This window comes from Aquila chrysaetos, chromosome 16 (assembly GCF_900496995.4).
Source record: "Aquila chrysaetos chrysaetos chromosome 16, bAquChr1.4, whole genome shotgun sequence".
Lineage (NCBI taxonomy): Eukaryota > Metazoa > Chordata > Aves > Accipitriformes > Accipitridae > Aquila > Aquila chrysaetos.
This window is the reverse complement of record NC_044019.1, coordinates 17685447-17705336: the sequence shown is the minus strand read 5'-3', so window position 1 is coordinate 17705336 and position 19890 is coordinate 17685447. Positions and strand designations below refer to the sequence as shown.

The following is a 19890-nucleotide window of genomic DNA, read 5'->3' as shown; positions in this document are numbered from 1 at the left end:
TGGAATAGGTCTGTTATAGGACTCTAATGCATCTTGCTAAGTAGAAGCTATGGTCAGCCTAAGGTGTGCAATCTGACTAACCTCAACAGCTGTAGTGCTGAAGTTGCCAGATTCAGAAATACTCTTGATCAGATCCTTACTCCATACCATCTTTTCCTGGTGGCTAAATACCGATTAAATAGCTTCCTGTCCTTGGGGAAGGCTCCCTGACTCTGCACTCAGAAGTACACAGTATGCAGTGATTTTTCCGTATTGTACTACCGCATGATCATCACAGAAACCACAGCACCCAGTCAAACAAATTACTCCCAGCAGCATTTGAGGTGTTATGAGGGTTAGAAACTAGAGTAAAGTTTAGGAAGAACTGCCTTCCAAGCTCAGACATTTTGTTTACCTGGACTATCAGCTCTGTCCTTCTCATGTGCTAAGCAGACACCACATGCTATTTCTCCCACACTGCCTGAATATCTCTGGTATCGGTCAGCTGATGGGTTGCTGAGATTAATTATACCATCAGGGATTATGGCTGTTTACAATTTTGTTGACAGGCTTCAGGATTTACTCTTATAAAAACACAGTCTTCCAGCCCCAGCCTATTCATGTGTGCTTTGGCATTAGCTCTTTAGGGTAAAAAAGAGCTGTCCTATTGTTATGCATAGTGTGTCTGGCACAATAGGTCATCAGCCTGGAGCACCGAAAATAATTGCCTCTCTCTTTTTACTATCAGGAGAGGCACTGAACCACAGTAAAGAAAAGCAAAGCCCACAGTGGTGAAAAACCGTAGAAACATTTAAAAGTGAAAAGTTGAATGCAAAGTCTACAGAGATTTGGGGTTTATTCCTTTAAGGGAGGAGTTGGTGTAGGCCTGTAATTCAGATCTGAAAGAAAAATTGTGACTGAGAATGCCGGAAATGTGGGAGCCAGTTTGTAAGAGGAAGTGATATACTGAGTTGCTTTATAGGACTCCTCTTTTACAAATTATTTCCTTCTAGTCTGCCAGAGCATTCCCTTTGAGACAGAACTTTCAAAAAGAGGAGTAAAATCTATGGGGAAAGGATAGAGATTTCTACTGCCAAACACCCAATCCTTTTTGTCATATTCTTTGTTTCCTCCTCCTGAAATTCTTTTCACCAGTATTCCTATCTAACTGGATTTAGTCCTGTCTAATCTCCACTACAGGTCCTTCTGAGACCAACACGCAGCATCAGTTTACCAAAGCAGCTCCTTCCACTCCGGTCTGAATGGAAGCAGGGTAGAAAATCGCACAGGTCTCTCCACTCTGAAAACAAGTCTATTACGAATACAGGCCTCACAGCTAAGCAGCATATAATCACCTCAGCTTCTCTGTAAACACTAAGCAGTCTAAGTCAGTTTGGCTTATTTATTCAGTATGTTTTCCTTTATAGGGGTAGCTAGCACAACATGGAAGGACAACCTTTGACTTGGGAGTTTTGCAAGAATAACTGGTAAAATACCAGTAAGAGAAATAATTTTCAAAATACTGCACCTTTTCCTGACTAAGCTAGTTCTGAATGCCTTGCAGCAAACCAACTAGTATGAAAGAATACTCACATTTGTACAGCGGTCAGAAAATGTCCTGGGAAATGAGAAGAACTGAAGTTATTTCTTTGCTAAGTCAAAGCCACCGTTCCAGCCACTGTTTCCGGAAACTATTAGCAATGAAATTTAAGAAAAAAAAAAACCTTGAACATTCATGTCAAATGATACATCTTTAATTTCTAAAAAGTGGTAAGTACTAAGAAACTGATCTAGTTGACAGGCAATTAATCCTCCTTGCATAGTACATTTATCTCCATGGGATATCAAGAATTACAACACTTCAGGAAAACTGGCACCTAAGTGAGCAAGCAGCCTCAATCCTATACAAAAGTTACAGACAACCTCAGTGTTTCCAAGTTATTACTTTGTAATGGATCCAGAGAATACCCTTTGCTTTGTCCACATCTATCCCACAGTGTTGGATTCTTTCACTGCACTTTTCAGTTGGCCATCTATATGAAAAACATAAAAGGCTGCAACCCACACTGATACAGTAATTCACAATAAATTAGCTTCATTCTATTCAAACTTGGCCTTTTTGAGGTCAAATACCTCAAGGTACATAGTTACAGACTTTATTTTTTATGTAAAATGTGTACCTCACAATACTTACAAAATGATTACTTGATTAACACTTCATCTAGAAGATGTTTAATCCTTCCTTCCCTTGAGAAGGTAAAAGGTGAGGCTTCAGTTTCAGAAGTGCTCTTGACACTCATCTAAAATAAGCACTGAATCTTACATGAAGCCAAAAAATTTTAACTTGCTTAACAAGCTTACGAACAAGACAAGAGTAAAGACACTTTTTCATATAAAAAATTTCAAAGTTACCTTTTACTGTATGTGTTAGACATATCTACAACAGATTTTTTTCCTTTACAGAATGATAGGTGGAGAGGAGCACTGTACTTACATCATCATTAATTAATCCCTTTTTTCTAGTAACTTGTGTCCTGATTTTCAAAAGCACTGATTATCAGCATATTCTAGGTACTGAATGGTAGCAGCAGGCACTCAGAACTGTTGAAAATAGACTATTGGTACTTGTACTTATGCCGCAAATGCACCATTTGAAAATATTCCTCTTGAAAACAGGTAGTTTACTTTTTAGTCAAAGTCAGTTGACTAATTACTATTTTAATCATTCTTGTAGTGTTTTAGAATGTTTAAAATAACTATTAACACTAATTACTTATACACTATACTGGATTATGATCAAAATTATTATGTCAAAAATTCAAGTTTATGATAAATAAACTTTGGAAAAATTTATACAAGGCCGTAAATAAATAATTTGAACTTCAGTCTCATTAAAAAGTAAAACAGTACGTCACACGACAATATCATCCTATCTAGACAATACGATCTTGCTATATTTTATTGCATAATAATTTGAGAGTAACATCTTAAGTAAAATATGTAAAGAAACAAAATCATTAGATTTACTTCCTTTAATATTGAACAACCAAAGTTTCTCCTTTGTACATAATCCAATTTAAAGATAATATAATTAGCACTTCCAGCATTAACAGTCTATATTTACAATGAATGAGATGGGGTGGATAATCTAAAGAGTATTCAAATCTGTATGAAACAAATCAAAACACGAAGATTTGCAGTAGGCTCAAAATCCAAGATTTTTCCATTTATGGAATGCAATTTAAAAGGCTTTGTTGTCTTTATTACTTGTAAGGGTTCCCAAAATGATGATTTTTAATAGTATTTTAAACATTTGAAATCTTCAGTAATGCCTTCATTATTTGTACATGACATTAAAAATTAATTCCAATACTTCTATTTAATTTTTCACTTGCTTGTAGACCAGTCTGAAATCTGATGAAAGGATAACAAGGAAATTTACTATATAATCCTAATTCCATATTCCTGAATATACAATGGTTGGAAGTAGATGATGTCAGTCCATTCCAAGGGTTATGTACACAAAACTTAGAAAATGTTCTTCGCTCTTGCATAAAATGTGTACACAGTATCAATGAGCGGGGAACTTCAAAGTTTTTATGGGTTGCTGCTGGCATGGACCTTTGTTGATTGAAAATAAAATACCTTTCGCTCTATTGTTCTGGTGGCAGTTTTAGAAGTTAATCATCAATCCCTGGTGTTTCACCCTGTTGTATTCTGGAGGCTATTCTAATGGCTTCTTCCAGAGACTGTTGTTCTCCAAGCTGAAACAAATGCATTTAAACATAAATAAATCCAAAATGTTACATAGGGATATAAATGTGTAAAACAAAAAAAAAAATTAAAAGATGAAACCAAAAATCTAGATATGGATCAATACTTTAGTGCAAATAAGTGTGATCAGTATTGTCACACCTCTTCTGGGTAATATATACTAGCAGCTATCTAATCAGCATGACAATTAAGATAGCCTCCGATAGCAAATGAAACAGAGTTTCTATGTATCTACCGAATAAATTTTCTTCAAAGAACTGCTGCACAGTAAACACATTTCATGACACACAAAGTAGATGATATGTCAACTTGGCAGATACAACAAAGCCAAGATAAGGCTTTCAAAAGTCATGGTGGCTGCTGAATTACATTTTAACACTGGTAAAGCAAACAAACATCTTCATTTTTCTTAAGTCTCTTGCAGGAAGTTAGCTCTTTGGAACACCATATGACATTAATATATATGTATATAAAAAGTGTACACTTATTGCAGAATCCTGACGGTATAAAAAAGCAGTCATGATGACACTGTTTGATTCTACAGTAGTTTAGAGAGGAAATTATCTTGTAGTTGCAACTACAAGGCCATCAATGTATCTGGCACTGTCAGAAGCAACATCAACCAACCCTGAATAAAGACAACTGGACACAATTTACAGAAAGAATCCATGGAGTTTTATAATATGTACACCATGCACATATGCCCAGTGAAGAACACTGAAGGCAACCTCAACCTAACGAAAACGTAACACTGGCCATTACCTATTGGCTCAGGAGAAAGATGCATGAGAGTGTGAAAGGGAAAACCAGATTATTTGACAGATGGATAGACCTAATGGGACAGTTCTAAATATCGCTCGTAACTTGTTTTTACAGTCACTGAATATCACATTCTGCAGCCACTCAAGACCAGCTCTGTTACCACCTCCTTAGGAATTCAATCTGGCTATCAGGCTATTGGCTTTATCAGTATTTAGAAACCAAATGGATTCATTTATTAGTACCAAAGTACAAAAGAGAAACAATCAAGAACTCAGGAATAATCAATAATATTCTGAGTTCTCTCTCTCTTATTTGTATTGAATATTTTAAGTTCAATTAATATAAAGATCCTTCACCAGAAGTTTCACTGCTAGTAACAAAAGAGGGACATGTGCAGAGAGTGCCTATGTTTTCCTTTCATTCAAAGGACACACTGCTGAGGGTGCAGGTTACTTTTCTTAATTCCCCTCATGCAAACAACTGCCTTCTGATATGCTTTCTCTTACAGGCAGTTTTGATTACTGCCAAGTTAGCTTAAAAGACAGGAGTTCAGAATTAAGAGTGTCTCAACTTTCATTGCTCTTCTATCAGCATCTGACCTGCTATTTTCCCTATAACAAAGGGGAAAATAACAATCCCTCATTTCTGCTTGAAGATATTAACACAATTCCTTTCAATCTGAGCTCTTAAAAGAGTACCGTGCATACATACATTTACACTGCAGCATTAATCCTGAGACTCAAATGCTCAAAGGTTTTGATCTCGTATTACTTTCAGCAAATGTGAAGAGTTTGACGAAATTCCACATGCAAAGTATGTTTTACACCCAGAAATGAAATTTTTGAGTGCATTTTCTGCATTTCTTTTTCTATTTGAAGCTATTTCCAAGAACCTTTGAAGAACACATATTAACCTACGCTGCTTAATACTGATTTGTTTAGAAACTCTTTTGAGCATCTCCTCTCTGCATAGCCACATTGATGTTCTTTTATAATGGTGTTTGTCAGAGCTAAGGCCCATCATGCAAAGCATACTCAAGAGAGTTGCATATACTCAACTCCCTTTGAAATTCATAGGGTGTACCACATCCATGAAAATTATCCTCCTCCTAATTGTATATTGTTTCAGGATATATGGTTCCTGTCATTATCCATGTTCTCTAGAACAAAATGTGTGTCTGTGGTGATACCCAGACAACAACAGGATCAAACCCATAAAGTGTTGAGTCTCAATTCCACAGTAAATTTGAATACAAAGGTAGCTTCATTACATTCCCATTGGACTTATTTATGCATATAGTTAAGCACAGAATCAAAAGGGCTATGAGGTGGACCAAAAGTATTAGGCACTTTGCAGGACTGATACTACTATGCAACCCCAAATTTAAACTAATTCAAATCCTTTTATTTTACTTTGAGTTTAAAATTGGCTTCTGTCATTGGAGTGGCAATTTCCCTAAGATCCTTCAGCCATGTCTTTGACCTTTGACTGCAATATCATTTAAAGTGTTAAGTCTTTAAAATAGTAAATCTTCCAGATTTAAAATTTCCAAAAGCTTCTATTAACCTACCATCGTATCATATGTAACAAAAATAAAATATACACATAATTCATCTAATGTTTGAGTAAGGTAGCATATTGGGCATCATTTGTGCTAGAAGTGTAGTTCAACCTTCCAGTCAAGCCAAGCTTCCCTCTGAATAAACTATTCACAAAAATACTTGTCTAGGTTTTGGTTTTGGTTACTTTCTAGAAAAAAGCTTAATTTGTGCTTGGTTTCCACTTTCTTTTAAATTAGCCCAATTTAAATTAAACTCTTTCACCCCTAGAAATTACTCTTTCATTACAGTGTTTGGACAATGTGAGGAACTATTTACAAAGAGTGCTGCTTGTACTATGCTGGTTTGACATGTAAACAGAAGGTTACTATTTCCAGAGATTTCTCATTATTAACCTTTCTATATAGCTGTTTACACTTTTTTGCTATTAGCATTTCAAGGTTTCAATAACATAAATTCAGTAATTTTATCTGTATAAGTTCATAGCAATTTACCCTTGAGAGTTTGGCTTTATATGTATCAGCTCTATATGTAATGCCGAAGGATGAATGAAAGCACTTTTCCACTGAAAACCTGTCATTCCATGAACGATTCAGTTGACCTGAAGTCTGGCACTCCCCTAACCTCCCCCTTTTTTGGAAGTTCTACAAGTAGATTTGGAAAATCAGGTGCTTATTATTCCTCTTCCTAACCCTATATATTATTTAAAATATGAGATCATATGGTTATGGACTCTTTTTTCAGGGAAGCCAAGCTTATTTGAATCGTGTTGTTACAAGACCTGGAGCTTCTAGCTCTAGGAGTAAGAAACACTCCAAAAAACATTGATCACCATCTTACCTGTACTGCAATTTGTGTTCCATTGGATGTAGCCAACAATGTAACAGGTCTAGTTTCTGTAGTCACTAAATGGTGCCCATGCTGCTGATGTCCCATTTCTGATGAGGCACTATGAAATGCTGCTAAGTCTTGAGCCACAATAGCAACCTTCCAAGACCAAAGGAAGAGAATAAACTGGATGACAGATCTGTTACTGACCTCATACAACAGTTAACTTCAAAGTTAAAGTTAAATTCAAAGCTGTGATTATTCATGAGCATAATTTTATTGTGCAAAAGATACATTTTTCAAGAAAGGTTGCCACCACTCTGTTCCCAAAGTTATCTATTAGCTCTCAAAATATAAATATCCTTGGAACTGCACAGAAGTTCAATAAATGTGCCTGTAAGCCTGTGATTATTTATACATACAGAGCACAGTGATTAATAAGTATCTTCTAAAAATGCGCCACATGAAAATGAACAGTGGAATGCATTTTAACTTCAAGATTAAAAATTATATCACTATATTTCTACAAAAAAGTTGGCTATTGTATTCATATATTAAAAACAAAACCACTCATACATACTTACACAAATGTTTCCTAACTCTCCAATAAATTACAGTCCCATAATATTAAGTGATAAAGTTACAGTTCATACTGGATTCTATTCTTAACTTTGCCACTCATTTACTATGTGACTTTGGGGAAAAAGCTTAGCATTTCTAGGTCTTACTTTACATACACCTAAATGAATTACCAGACTGGTACCTCAAAATTTTTTCTTGGTGCCTGATTGTTTTTAAAACATCCTGCCATATGTTGATGTATAGCATTGGAGTAGAACATATCATACTCTTATGAGGGAAATGCTATGGCCAGGTCCTGAAAAACACTTTACTTAGATAAATCAGTGTGAATGATAGAACTGTGATGGCTTAGGTGCCTATTTTATATCATCTTATAAAGGAACGTTACAGATGTACACAGGATAATATCTTACCTGCTGTCCTTCGGTGCCTTCTGCAGTAACCATCGCTACGGAATGCGTTCCTGCAGAAGAGATGACGGCGTCATGGGCAGGGACTGTGATGGTGGTGCCATCTTGTGTTACCATAGTGATAGTATTGCCAATGGCCTGCATATCTGCCTGGGATATGTTGACCTGAAACACAAAATAATTCCTGAAGTAAAAAAAGGTTTGATTGCTGCTCAAGTCATACCTGAGTCTTAGCTTTTGGCAACATAATATATGTTTTTAAGTAAGATTTGAAAAAAAACCCCAATGATAAGCATTTGAAGTATAACAGCATGTATCAAACAAATTCCTGCTAGTTGGTTCAGCAGAATACTCCTGCTAGTTCAATTTCATTTGAAACAAAATGTGTAGCAACCCAGAACAAAAAGGCAACTTGTTCTTAATAGCAGGGAAAAAATATTTTAAGCCTCATGATCACAAGTAACATACTGGCCAAAAGATCTAGCAGCCGTTATTCCACTTCCTGACCAGCATGCTCATGCATTCCTTGAGAATCACCATCACTCTTTGGCCAAGTCCCAGTCTTGGACAAAGAGCCCTCATCACATTCATCTTACTGATTGGGATCTAATATTCCATGACCTTTCAGACACACATACCTGTTTACAGAAATAAAATCATGGCTCTCAGTAATAAGAAAAAGGATGCATACTTGCCCCCAGAGTCTACAACTCCATGTTAATCAGTTCATATCCCAAATAACTGCATGACAGATTATCTGTGCATGTATCTTACACAACGGACAATGTGATTCAAGGTAGTACCACCTGACATACTTTGATCTTAATGGAAATACTAAAGAGGCTTAGAATTTAAACCATGAATAAACAATTCATAAAAATTTAATGACATAAATTACAACATCTCCAGTATAAATGCATTAGGGCATCAGATACATGATTTGATGTCTGATTTACAAGGTAATAAAACATCCCAGAACTAAAGTCAAGCTGAAGGATAATTTAAATAAATGCAGGAATTCCATGTCAAGGCTTCTGCAGGCCTTCATTTTAGAGGGTAAAAATGCCAGTTACTTAGTATTGCTGCAATGTTCAGGGCTGGCAATGTAACAGGCCCCTTTAATATTTCATTTCCAATTTGAATTTAGAAAATATATTTCATATGCTATTGGCATTTCAGCTACCTTTCCAGCTGAGATATAAAGTTTTCCCCATATGCTTTTGATATATTGCCATAGCTAAACAAAAGAGTTGTGTTGAAATGCCCTCCCAACAAAATTTCTTATGAAGTCCTTCAAAAATATATCCACGGGAATCCTTAAAAAAATATATCCGCAGGAATTTTCAAGTGGAGGGAGTATCAAAGCATTCCTTATGCTCTTGTTTAATTGTAAGAACTGCACACTTCCAAACAGCTCGTAAAGCAGGCACCTGGACTAGAAAGACTTCCCACCTCCCCAAAGTGTGTGCAGACAAGACAACAGTGAAGATGACCATCAGATATTAATAATCAGGAAGTTCTGAGAAACCTCTGAAACTATGCTGTATACCTAACAATTGTTAAAATAGCCCATGCCTACTTTAAGAGTGACAAAGATAACAAGGATAGCCAAAAAATCTAGCTTTGTATTAATAGTTTTCAGATGTCAGAATATGTGGTTTAATTTAGATATTCCACATGAGGCCCAGCCCTGAACATATCCTGACCCAGCTCCAAGGAAGTTTCTTTCCTTAAGAAATCCATGTACATATTTATTAAGAATCCTAACTGATTTTAGACAGCACATGGAGTATGTGCAAACACCTGCCTCAGTTCTCAATATATTTTCGTCAGCTCTTACTTACATGTTGGGTTCCATCCTGGGATATTAGTGCTACTTGTTGACCTAATCCTGACTGCGTAACTGTAGCAACCTGTGCAGAAATTACATCTTCTCCCTCTACACCTGTCACATAGGTTATCTGGGAGCCTTTGAGAACATCTTCACCTTGACCTATTTGATACAAAGAAGGCAAACAGATAGTTTATATACTCTAAATGCTGCCAGAAAAACAAATGACAAGGATTGAGTGCCATCCTGGTTTGAAGGTTTTAAACACTTCAATTGAAAAATTTTAGTAGAAAGATGAGAAAAATAAAAGAAGGAAAGATATGAAAAGCAAGTCAGAAAGTCTGTGGTTTTGGGAACACGGGATATAATCTTTTAGCAATGAGTTTTAACGCACATAACTACTACACATAAAGAAAATATACATTTAGGTTATAAGCAAATATTAAAATGGTGACAAACAATTCTAATTCATTCATTAAATGTTAACCTCTCCATACAAGAGGCTCCATGCAAACACAACCAGCAGATTTTTAAGAGAGTTATTAATTAACAAACATACAGAAGCATACAGTGATGCCTTTGTGTGAAGATTTAGGCAAGTTCTTTATCTTAATAAAAGTTTAACCTCAGCAAATTAATCTTATCATTCCCTTAAAAGAAAGAATTAAGACTATAGCAAATCTGCTTAAGGTATTCAGCGCAGTTTCCCACATACATGTAATAAAACAGCTGTTCTGACCAAAACAGTTTGCATGTGTTTTTCCTATCTTCAGTCACATCTAAAAATCACAATTTGACAAGTGGTATTTGTCTTCCTTCAGTCTGATCTTTTATAGTCATAGCATTCAATCCTCATGATACCATGAAAAACATATTCTAAGGAGAACTGCAGCACATGAACTTATTTTCATCTTTGCCGCTAGAACAGTTTACAAAAACTGCTATTAATGGCAGCAAAACCAGCACAATATCAGGGTGCTGCAAAGACAGATTTTCCTTTCCTCAAGGCAGTGCCCTTATTCCTGCTCAAAAGACTGTCACCAACCATGGTGTTATACATACTCTTAGCAAAATCCCTAAGAAAAGTCCAGTAGGTTGCAAACATAAACATTTCAGATTCTCTCAGGTCCCTTCCCACATTCATGTTTACAGGAGGTTTGCTGGGACTGCAACTCAAATTTCTCTCTTATCCCCACGACGGCTATAAATGAGTTTATGATCTGGTCAATTACTCTCTCAGTTTCTGTTTACAAGTTGCCTACCACACTGAAAAGTCCTACAAACAAGTTAAATAACTTTATTAAGTACTTCAGAATTTTATCTATGCTTTCATTTCCTTGGTTATAAAAAACCAGCAAAATATTATCCAGCCAATTTTTTTAACAAGAAGAGATTCAAAGACTGAAACTCTAACCTGGAGGTGGCTCAAAAAAAGCCTCTTGTTCTTCTTCAATGGGCTCTGTGTCATTGTGTGCTGTCCGCTTGTGCATAGCAAGTGTAGAAATCTGCTTGTATGTTTTCCCACAGTGATTACAGTTATATGGTTTGGAATGAGTATGTACAACATGATGTTTGTATAAACTGGAATACTCTGTAAAACGTTTATCACAACCAGGAACTGTACAGACGTAGGGTTTCTCCCCTGTACGGAAAACCAAAAGCGACAGGACTTTATCCAGGATGCACAGAAAAAATTGACAACAAATTATATTTAATGACACACCTTCATTACCAACTATACTTCAATTTCAAAAACAACAGTGAAGCTCAAGCTCACAAAGTTTATCAATGCAGCTTGTCACTGTCTTTTTTTAAAAACTACTGCCAGTAGAAGTTGGGCCGTTTTTTCTTCCGATCATTCTATCTAAAACATCCTTCTGATGAAGACAGAATGATACAGCCTGAAAGATGCGATGTCAGTTTGGCATCGTATTGAGAATTTTGTTCTTTTATTACTGGAAGCCCCATACTTTTCCTCAATGATCAGGTATGTTGACACACCAGTACAATTTCACTGACTTTTGAGTCTTTAAGTTCTGAAGAAATCTAAAGGAAGCATATGTTTAAACAAGTAAGGTTTCATATAAAAAACACCTTTCATTTAAAAATCAATGAAACACATGTCTAAATTACATTATAAACTAAAAAGATAATCTGAGAAACAGAACATACGTGTATGAAACTTGTCTGTGCTTCTATAAAATATATAAGGCTACTACCAAGATGATACAGCTATCACTGGCTTTTACATTTCAGAACCTTCAAATTTGTGCCGATTATTTCTGCTGACTAACCCTGATAATCAAGACGGGCTAAGTATTTTCACCTCCCGTCTATAAAAAGGTTTTGACCACCGCTCCAGCAGCAAGGAAAATACAGCTGGGATGAAAGGGTGACTCAAAACAGCCAAAGTCAAGCTCAGACTTGTGCTTTACTGTTATTTATTTAAGAAACAGCTCACAACAGAGGCAAGCCTCTGAACCGTATTGAGGATTTAGCCCAATATCCACTGTTTTGCATTCGTTTTCAAGAACTTTGTATTCAGACCAAAATTACTCTGCCTTGACAGCAAGGCAGGAAACCTAACTGCTTAACTATCCTCAGCTGAGGTGAGACAAGGCCCAAACAGAAGTACCAAGCCAGGTCATATAAACATAACTATACCCAATTACAATGCACCAAAACAGTGTTCACAAGGAAAATGACACAGCCTCTCCCAAGCAGATTCAACTTCAAAATACAAAACATCATTCATATACCTGTATGTATTCTCACATGATTCTTATAATTAGTTGCACTGGCAAAAGCTCTCCCACATCCTGGCTCTGTACAGTAATAAGGCCTTTCGCCTGTATGTGTCCTGATGTGAACCTTTCTAATATTAGATGTTGTGAATGACCTGCCACATCCTTCAAATGGACATTTAAAAGGCCTTTCACCTGAAAAAAATAAAAGAAAAGGTACACATGCAAAAGTTATAAAAGAACAAAAATCCTAAGTTACACTTAGACTGAATGTAGGAATCTAAAGCTACCGAATTCTCTCTTTGAGACCCTCAGTCAGAAATACCATGAACATGCCACTCTGGAGTGTTCTACTATTTAACCAAAACTAGCAAAATTCAGGAAAATCATACAATCTGTAAGCTAAATTATGAAGCATTTAGGTTAGTACTTAACGATGCATAAATGGACTCAGTTGCTTGGATTAGCTTCCACATTGTCCATATGCTAACATGTATTCAACACCTCCCTGAATTCATACATACATTATCCAAGACAAGTGTATCATACCATTTGTGCATTTGTCAATTGTAACTCATAAAATGAAAAAAATACTTTCATGATTTAGCATATAACCAAGATACAAATGGATTAGTAACACTCATTATAGAAAGCATTTAACCTTACACGAGAAGAACCAACTTCTTAAAGACAGACAGTCCTGAAACTCAAGTTTCAAACCCCCAAACCAAAGCAATCACAAATACAGGTTCTTTTTAAAATAATTCTATTCACGTAATATAAATTTAAGCACAGTAACTTACATCATTGCACCAAAACATTTCACCATGCACGCTAGATAAGGCCAAGCCCTGTCAAATACCCCAATACTCCTGACCTTTCAGATCTATCAAAGCACACAGAGGGGGAGAGCAAAGGGGGTTAACTCTGGAGAACTGCGAGCCACCTGACATGCTGTCCTGTTGTAACTTCAGGCTTCCTAGACTAAGTATATTTCACCCACTGTACTGCTTACCGAAGAGAATAATCTGAGAGCCAGGGAGGGCAGATTACCACTACAGATGTAACATTAAGTACTTAGAGACAGAAATAAAAAACAAAGTCCTGATAGAGACATTAATACCACGAAACTCCAAAGCAGTTAGCTCCTTGGCAGCGGAAACTGTAATTCGCTCCTTAGGGCAGCTGTTTCGGGAAGGTTTTTCAGCTTCTTGCCAAGGCAGCGTGTGTGTATTAAGTGTACACGCCTCAGTGTTGTGTTACCATGGCTCCCCTAATTCTTGCTTCAGCACAGGACCTCCAATCATGTCTGAAAGGAGCAGGGTTGCAGAGTCAACCCTGCCCAACAACAGACCCTGCATTAGAAACCAAAACAGATTGCTCTTAAAGAATGCCCACAAGAATGTCATCCAACCGGTTGGGGAAGCCAGCCTTTTAAGTTTCTAATGTGCTTGTTAGAAAAGCGACCTGTTTCCAGGTGACTGAGATTTCTAGCACCAGAAATGCAAAGCAAGTCAGAAGCCTTCAAGCTCTGCCCTAGAGCAGCTATGAGGAACCATCCACACCAGCTCTTCTGATACCAGAATAGTGTGTCTAGGGAAGTCACGGAGGAACCCGAGGCAAGCATTTGATGGAAACAGAAAGCGAGACTGGCCTGCCACTGAAAGAGAGGGGAAAATCACTTTTGCCTAAAACATGCAGAAAATTAAGAAAGCGCTAACCCTGCTCCACATGATAAAGGAATGAAAAGGTTTCAGAGCCATGGGAGAGAGTGGGCAGAGCCCAGACTTGCCTCCATCGGGTGCACTGTTGCAGCTTGCATAGGGTACGAGCATACACTACTGCGTCCATCTGCACAAAGGACTTGGTGCAATTTTCTTATTCTTTAGCTTCCTGCAACTACTAATAAATCTAAAAAAAAGACACCCCTGAACTCCAGTCCCTGTACTGATGGGAGTCTATGATTGTATAATTAATATTGCTCAAATGGGTAAATGGTTACATAGCGCTGACTCAAGTCTTTTGTCTCAACTGCTAAAATAGATCAAAGCAATTAAATTACCATACAACTTCCATGGCCATAAAGAAGAAAACAGTCTACAGCTAATCAAGATGTAGTCCATAGTACAGAAATCTTTCAAGTTCATAGTCTGTACTTGATTTACTACAGAATGTCAAACAGCATCTTCTGGAACTGAGAACAGATGACACTTCCATGTCTTCATCCTGATGACCAATTTAACATCAAGACAGCACTAACCTCAACAGACTGTCTTTGAATACAGAAGTCTAGGAAAGCAGAATTATCTCAATGTAATCCTGAGTTTTTATAATTTTTATTGCCTGCTTTTATTACCCCTGCATTGTTCTTTTTAATCTGAGAAAAACCTATTTCTTTTGTTCTTTTTTACCGTCTTAAGATTCAGAAAGTTCAGTGAAAAAACTTGTCGGTGTTCTAGCAGGCAAGTAAATATACTTAATGGAATAGTATTAGTAGGTTAGTAAGTGATAGGTTATTCTCCCGACATTTGAGGGATTTTTCCTTTTTTTTGGAGATCTCAGGAGCAAAGGAGACATTGGACAAACTTGTTTACATGTGTGTACACCCATAGAGTTTTGCAGAGTGTAGTGTATGCTGTCTAGAATTTATTTGTGTTTTGGCTTTCAAATGAATCTTTTTTTAGACAAAACATAAGATTTTATCTTTTATGCATTTGGAAGTTTTAATAGTAGTTGGTTTTCTATACTTTTGTTCATTCTTCTGCCGCAAGCAGAGAAGGGAAATCAGGATAACAAGCTCGAACTATCAACCTTCGTGAAGCTGGCGTGCAGGTTATCTTAAAGCACCAAAACTTAAGAACACTGATGCCATTTCTAAAAGGTGAGCCATATTACTGAGGAAAAGTTCCTTCTGTTACAGATGCAAATGAAACTGTAAAGGCACCAAGTGACTTGGTGACAAGGTAAGTGATGCATTGCTAGAAATTAGTGCATTTGCAATAGCAGTGTGAATGCTTAAGCACTTTTTCCAAGAAAAGCATGCTGAAATTTGCAGTAAATGCTTACCATGCTGAAATGCTGTTGAACTCACTGGGCTTCAGAAAGAGAATATACACAGGCTGATTTCATAAGTAAAGTCACAGAATGATCAAAGAGAAAAAAAAAAATCTACCTAAGTGAATTAATTAAAAAAAAAAAAAGGGTGATAATAGTACCTGTGTGGGTTCGAATATGTTTCTGCAGGTCTCCTGAAGTCTTGAAAGATTTGGTGCAATTTTCTTCTGTGCACCGATAAGGCTTTTCACCAGTGTGTGTTCGGACATGACTTTTTAACCCATACCCTGAAGATCAGAAAGGATATTATAATAGTATAAACACAAAATTAGGATACTCATAAACCATCACCATCAAAAGCTGCACTTGCCATTCCAATCAGGAAGCTCCCTGATCAGTAAAATTTGCTCTTTCACTCTTCACAAGCTCTTCATTCTACCATACAGAGCAGCAGAACTCTAGATACAGTTTAGAAATTCTTTCGTCCTTCATTCAGTACCACTAATGAAGTCAGCAGTAAAAGCTCTACTGCTATCGAGGCTCTAAACTCTAATTATTTTAAACCATATTATTAACATTATCACATATATAAGTGCCAACTGATGGCAGTCATGGACACTCATTCCCTTTAAGATTACTTTTAGTGATAGCATATTTTCACACATTCTGTATGGTATGTCTAAATATTTTGATGGTTTTAATATTTTGTAACAGCCGTGGAAACTGGTATGCTGCTAGGTGACTGTAAAAGTGAGATTTGGTAAATAATTATTAGAAATCTTACACTAACACTATGGTTGAAACAATAGACAAAAGTATAGCCAACCAATTAACTAGTAGAGGTAGTTACTCATAAGTTTTGCAGCTCTTTGCTCTTATGACTAGATGTTCCTGTACACTAGATGAGAACAATGTTGAAACTGACCACATGTGATTGAAACTGCGTTAAGCTTCAAGATCAAAGAACAAGGACAAGAATAAAGACTTCAAGGACAGCCGACAAGAACTTCAAACAGGTCGGTGGTCGTAAAAGCAGCCCTTCGACTCAAATGGATCCTTCATTGCGCATGATCGGATGTAGGCAGTACTATGATAATCAGTCATAATCATTTTTATGTATATGTATACTAACCTGATTAATATGTAATTAGTTATTCTATATAACCTGTTTGTGCTAAAGCTGTGGTATGCAATCTAGGTGGAACTATCCCCCGTGCATCCAGCGCTGCAATAAAGAATACCTGCTTTCTAAAACTCCAAAACGAGTCAGAGAGTTTCTTTGATCGGCTTTTCGGTATCATTAGGAACTCAATCGTCATCAAAAACTACCAGTCTAAAGCAAGCTTTGGATCAGGCCCTCTGTAAATTATTTTGCAAAGAGCATTTTACCAAGATTTTCCTTTCTGCGCTTCCCTGAAAAGATCATGACTACAGAACCCTGAAACAGCCATTTTAGAAAATGAATTTGAATTTTACTTATGTCCACAAATGATGTATATATTTCTACAAAATAAAGTAACAGTCTGTAAGAAGATGGCACCTGCTTTAGTTTCACAGCATGCTCTCCCCAAAACAACTGAAATTCCTATTCTTGATGTTTTTAAAAACACAAAGCATGTCTACCAAGCTGACATCTGAAATAATTTCATGATCCAACCCAGGAGAGTTCTTAATATTTAAACAGAGAGCATTCAGTACTTAGAATGAACTTTATCGAGGATTGCTGAACTACAGTGGTACAATGGCTCTGACCAAAAATATGGTATTAATAGACAAACAGCTGTTTATAGCCATACATCAGACTGTTGCAAGGGAAGAGCCTATTTCATTCTGTAGTTTTGAAATCCCTTCATAAACTCTATGCAATTAAACTTAGGTGCAACCCTTTAAGTGTGGTTGTTTCCCTTTTGACCTTTCTCATCAGCATTTCTTTTGCTTGTTTCTATTCAAAGAAACAGTATTAAATGCATTAGATCAGATGAAGTTACTTTAAAAAGACTATAGGTTTAAAAAAAAAATAGAGCCTAACTTTTCTAAGCATCATACTAATTTACATTCAAAGTAAAAGAATAAAATCTGAAACAAGTTTTGCTCTTTCACTTTCTTCCATGTTTCATTCTTCATAACTGCATTTTCCATGATCAAATTCAATCTCAGGGAGAGCATAATTTACGAACAGAGTATTCTGTACAAAACGTAGAGCAATGTCACTTCATGAGAAATGTCACTCCGATACAAATTCAATAAAGAACACTTAAAACACCATCTTCCATCAAAGTTCCTTTCAAATTTGGAACAGGAGATCAGGTATTTACCTCTAGCCAACAGGTTTGGCTTTTTATTATCACCTCATTTAACCTATACTATTAGTTTCATGTCAAGAAAGGCCTATTTTTTCAACATAAAATCTGACTGTAGCATGACAGGTGAAGAGCAAGGGAAAGTGTCAAGTGTTTCACCTCATTCCTCCTTCAGTAATTAAATCCTCTGTCCTTTCTATATGCTACGCTAGCTGCAATGATGACTTTTTTTTTTGCAGTTCTCCCAAGTTATTTACTTAGCAGTTTAAAAAAGGCAATATTAAAAACTTACTTTATACAAACACTAACAAGCAGGAGGAGCTAGTCTACAAAAGATTACCTGTCGCAAAGGCTTTGCCACATCCAGGATGTTCACACTGATATGGTCTGTCTCCTGTGTGTGACCTTTCATGCACCTGTTAAGACATCCAATACACTGACTTAATGAAATGTTGTATCTGATTACTTCAACACAGAAACAGTTCATTCTCTATGACAATGTTTTAATTCTCTTCCTAAGATTCACATTCAAGTGTCTTCTTTTTAAATTGGTGTTAAAAAAAATAATGAAATATGGTAACAATGTTTTCCCTAAAACTAAAGATGTCTCCTTCCAAGGTCTAACCCGATCCTTTCAGGTTGTTTTGCAAAAACCATTTCTGTAAATACACGCAGAGTTGCCATCATGCAACTACATTAAAGACAGTATGTAAACATGCCTCAGAGCCCACTATCTGATTTTTTACTCCGCCAAGTGCTTCTAATGATCCTCTTATATTGCATGGAACCTCTACAGCAAGGACACCATCTTAACACATGATCCATAGAATCAATTACTCACTGACTCCAGAGCGTTTTGTCAGAGACACAGCAGCACTGCAAGGAGTTTACCTCATCGGCAAGTGATCATCACAGCCTAAGCTGCAATGTGAACAGCTCTACACCCTTACTGTTTCAGTAATTCCTTTACTTAATTTAAAAAAGGAAGAGAATTAAGGAGTTGCCACCTGTAAAGAAAAGATGTTCCAGCTTTTCACTTTGAATGTTAGATTTTTTGAAGAGGTAGACTTTGTATTATGATGGTAAAATCTTTCAAAAATTGGAATTTTTGCACGATCACACATACATGTAAAGTAGATAAAGTGAACACTGGATTTCAGTATTTCTGTGACACTGCTGGTAGAAACTATCTCAGCAAGAGATTTCTTACATGCTGGCAATATAGAAGCCCAACATGATCCCTCACCCGCATATATCCAAAACACTAAGCAAAATCAGCTGAGCACCTGGGACAACCAATTATTCTAAAATCAACCCAATAAACATTTGACAAAACAGCACCATTGCAACTGGTGCTCTGTTAATTTGTTACTTTTAACCACATAATCTGACAAAAAAAATCATGCCTGCGAAGTAACAGTGCTCATTTTACATCTCATCACCTTAAGATGGTGAGCTGTTGTGTACAGTTTTCCACAGCCATCGTAATCACAGCGAAAGGCTTTCTCTCCACTCTGCTGAGATTTTGCAGTCACTCTTGTTCCATGTCCTTGCAAGACAATCTTAAAAAAAAGATAAAATTAAAAAAAACCCCCACAATGGATCAGAAAAGTCACACACTTTGTTTTGCCACCAAGCCAGAGCTGATTGTGACAGGTTTCTTTTGTCTCTCTTTGCTATGCCATGTATTTCTTAGTCCTCAATAAATAAACTAAAAATAAATAACTAAAAAGCATAAGTTCTGATGAAAGGAAAATGTATTCACTTGTAGCTAGCAAATTTAAATATATGTATTAATTAGCCAAATAACAACAAAGACAAAATAATTTGAAATATAAACCCAGTGGTAAAATGACCAAATTAGCAGACAGAAGAGGTTTAGATTACATCTAAGGCGCTGGATCCATTCCTAAGGGAGATTAGCCATAAATCAGACCACCTTAAAAGATAAGTTCATGCAAAGGCCAAACAATAATTAAATGCATTTATAATGAGCACTTTTTGAAAATGAAGGAAAGCATTTTGTACTTTGTCAGTGATGCATGTGTTTTGATCAAACTAATTGGA

The 19890-nt window shown here is 36.5% G+C and overlaps 1 protein-coding gene across 9 annotated transcripts in view; it reads right to left on the bottom strand.

Annotated features, from left to right (window-relative positions):
• The window catches only part of ZNF143 (zinc finger protein 143), a 50832-nt gene that overhangs the window by 6249 nt on the left and 24693 nt on the right, over nucleotides 1–19890 (bottom strand). For 3 of the 9 annotated variants that reach the window (XM_030038319.2, XM_030038316.2, XM_030038318.2), the window contains exons 8-16: nucleotides 19266–19385; nucleotides 18164–18239; nucleotides 15685–15810; nucleotides 12485–12664; nucleotides 11140–11367; nucleotides 9739–9887; nucleotides 7898–8059; nucleotides 6915–7061; nucleotides 2380–3743 (exon numbers count right to left, since the gene is read on the bottom strand). In XM_030038319.2, coding sequence (XP_029894179.1) covers nucleotides 3660–3743; nucleotides 6915–7061; nucleotides 7898–8059; nucleotides 9739–9887; nucleotides 11140–11367; nucleotides 12485–12664; nucleotides 15685–15810; nucleotides 18164–18239; nucleotides 19266–19385 — 1272 coding nt within the window. In that variant the 3' untranslated portion in view covers nucleotides 2380–3659. Of the gene's footprint in view, nucleotides 1–1213; nucleotides 1280–1572; nucleotides 1671–1717; nucleotides 2280–2379; nucleotides 3744–6914; nucleotides 7062–7897; nucleotides 8060–9738; nucleotides 9888–11139; nucleotides 11368–12484; nucleotides 12665–15684; nucleotides 15811–18163; nucleotides 18240–19265; nucleotides 19386–19890 lie in introns of those variants that run through there. The other 6 variants (XR_003926842.2, XR_003926848.2, XR_005934147.1 and 3 more) reach the window with 6 other exon arrangements.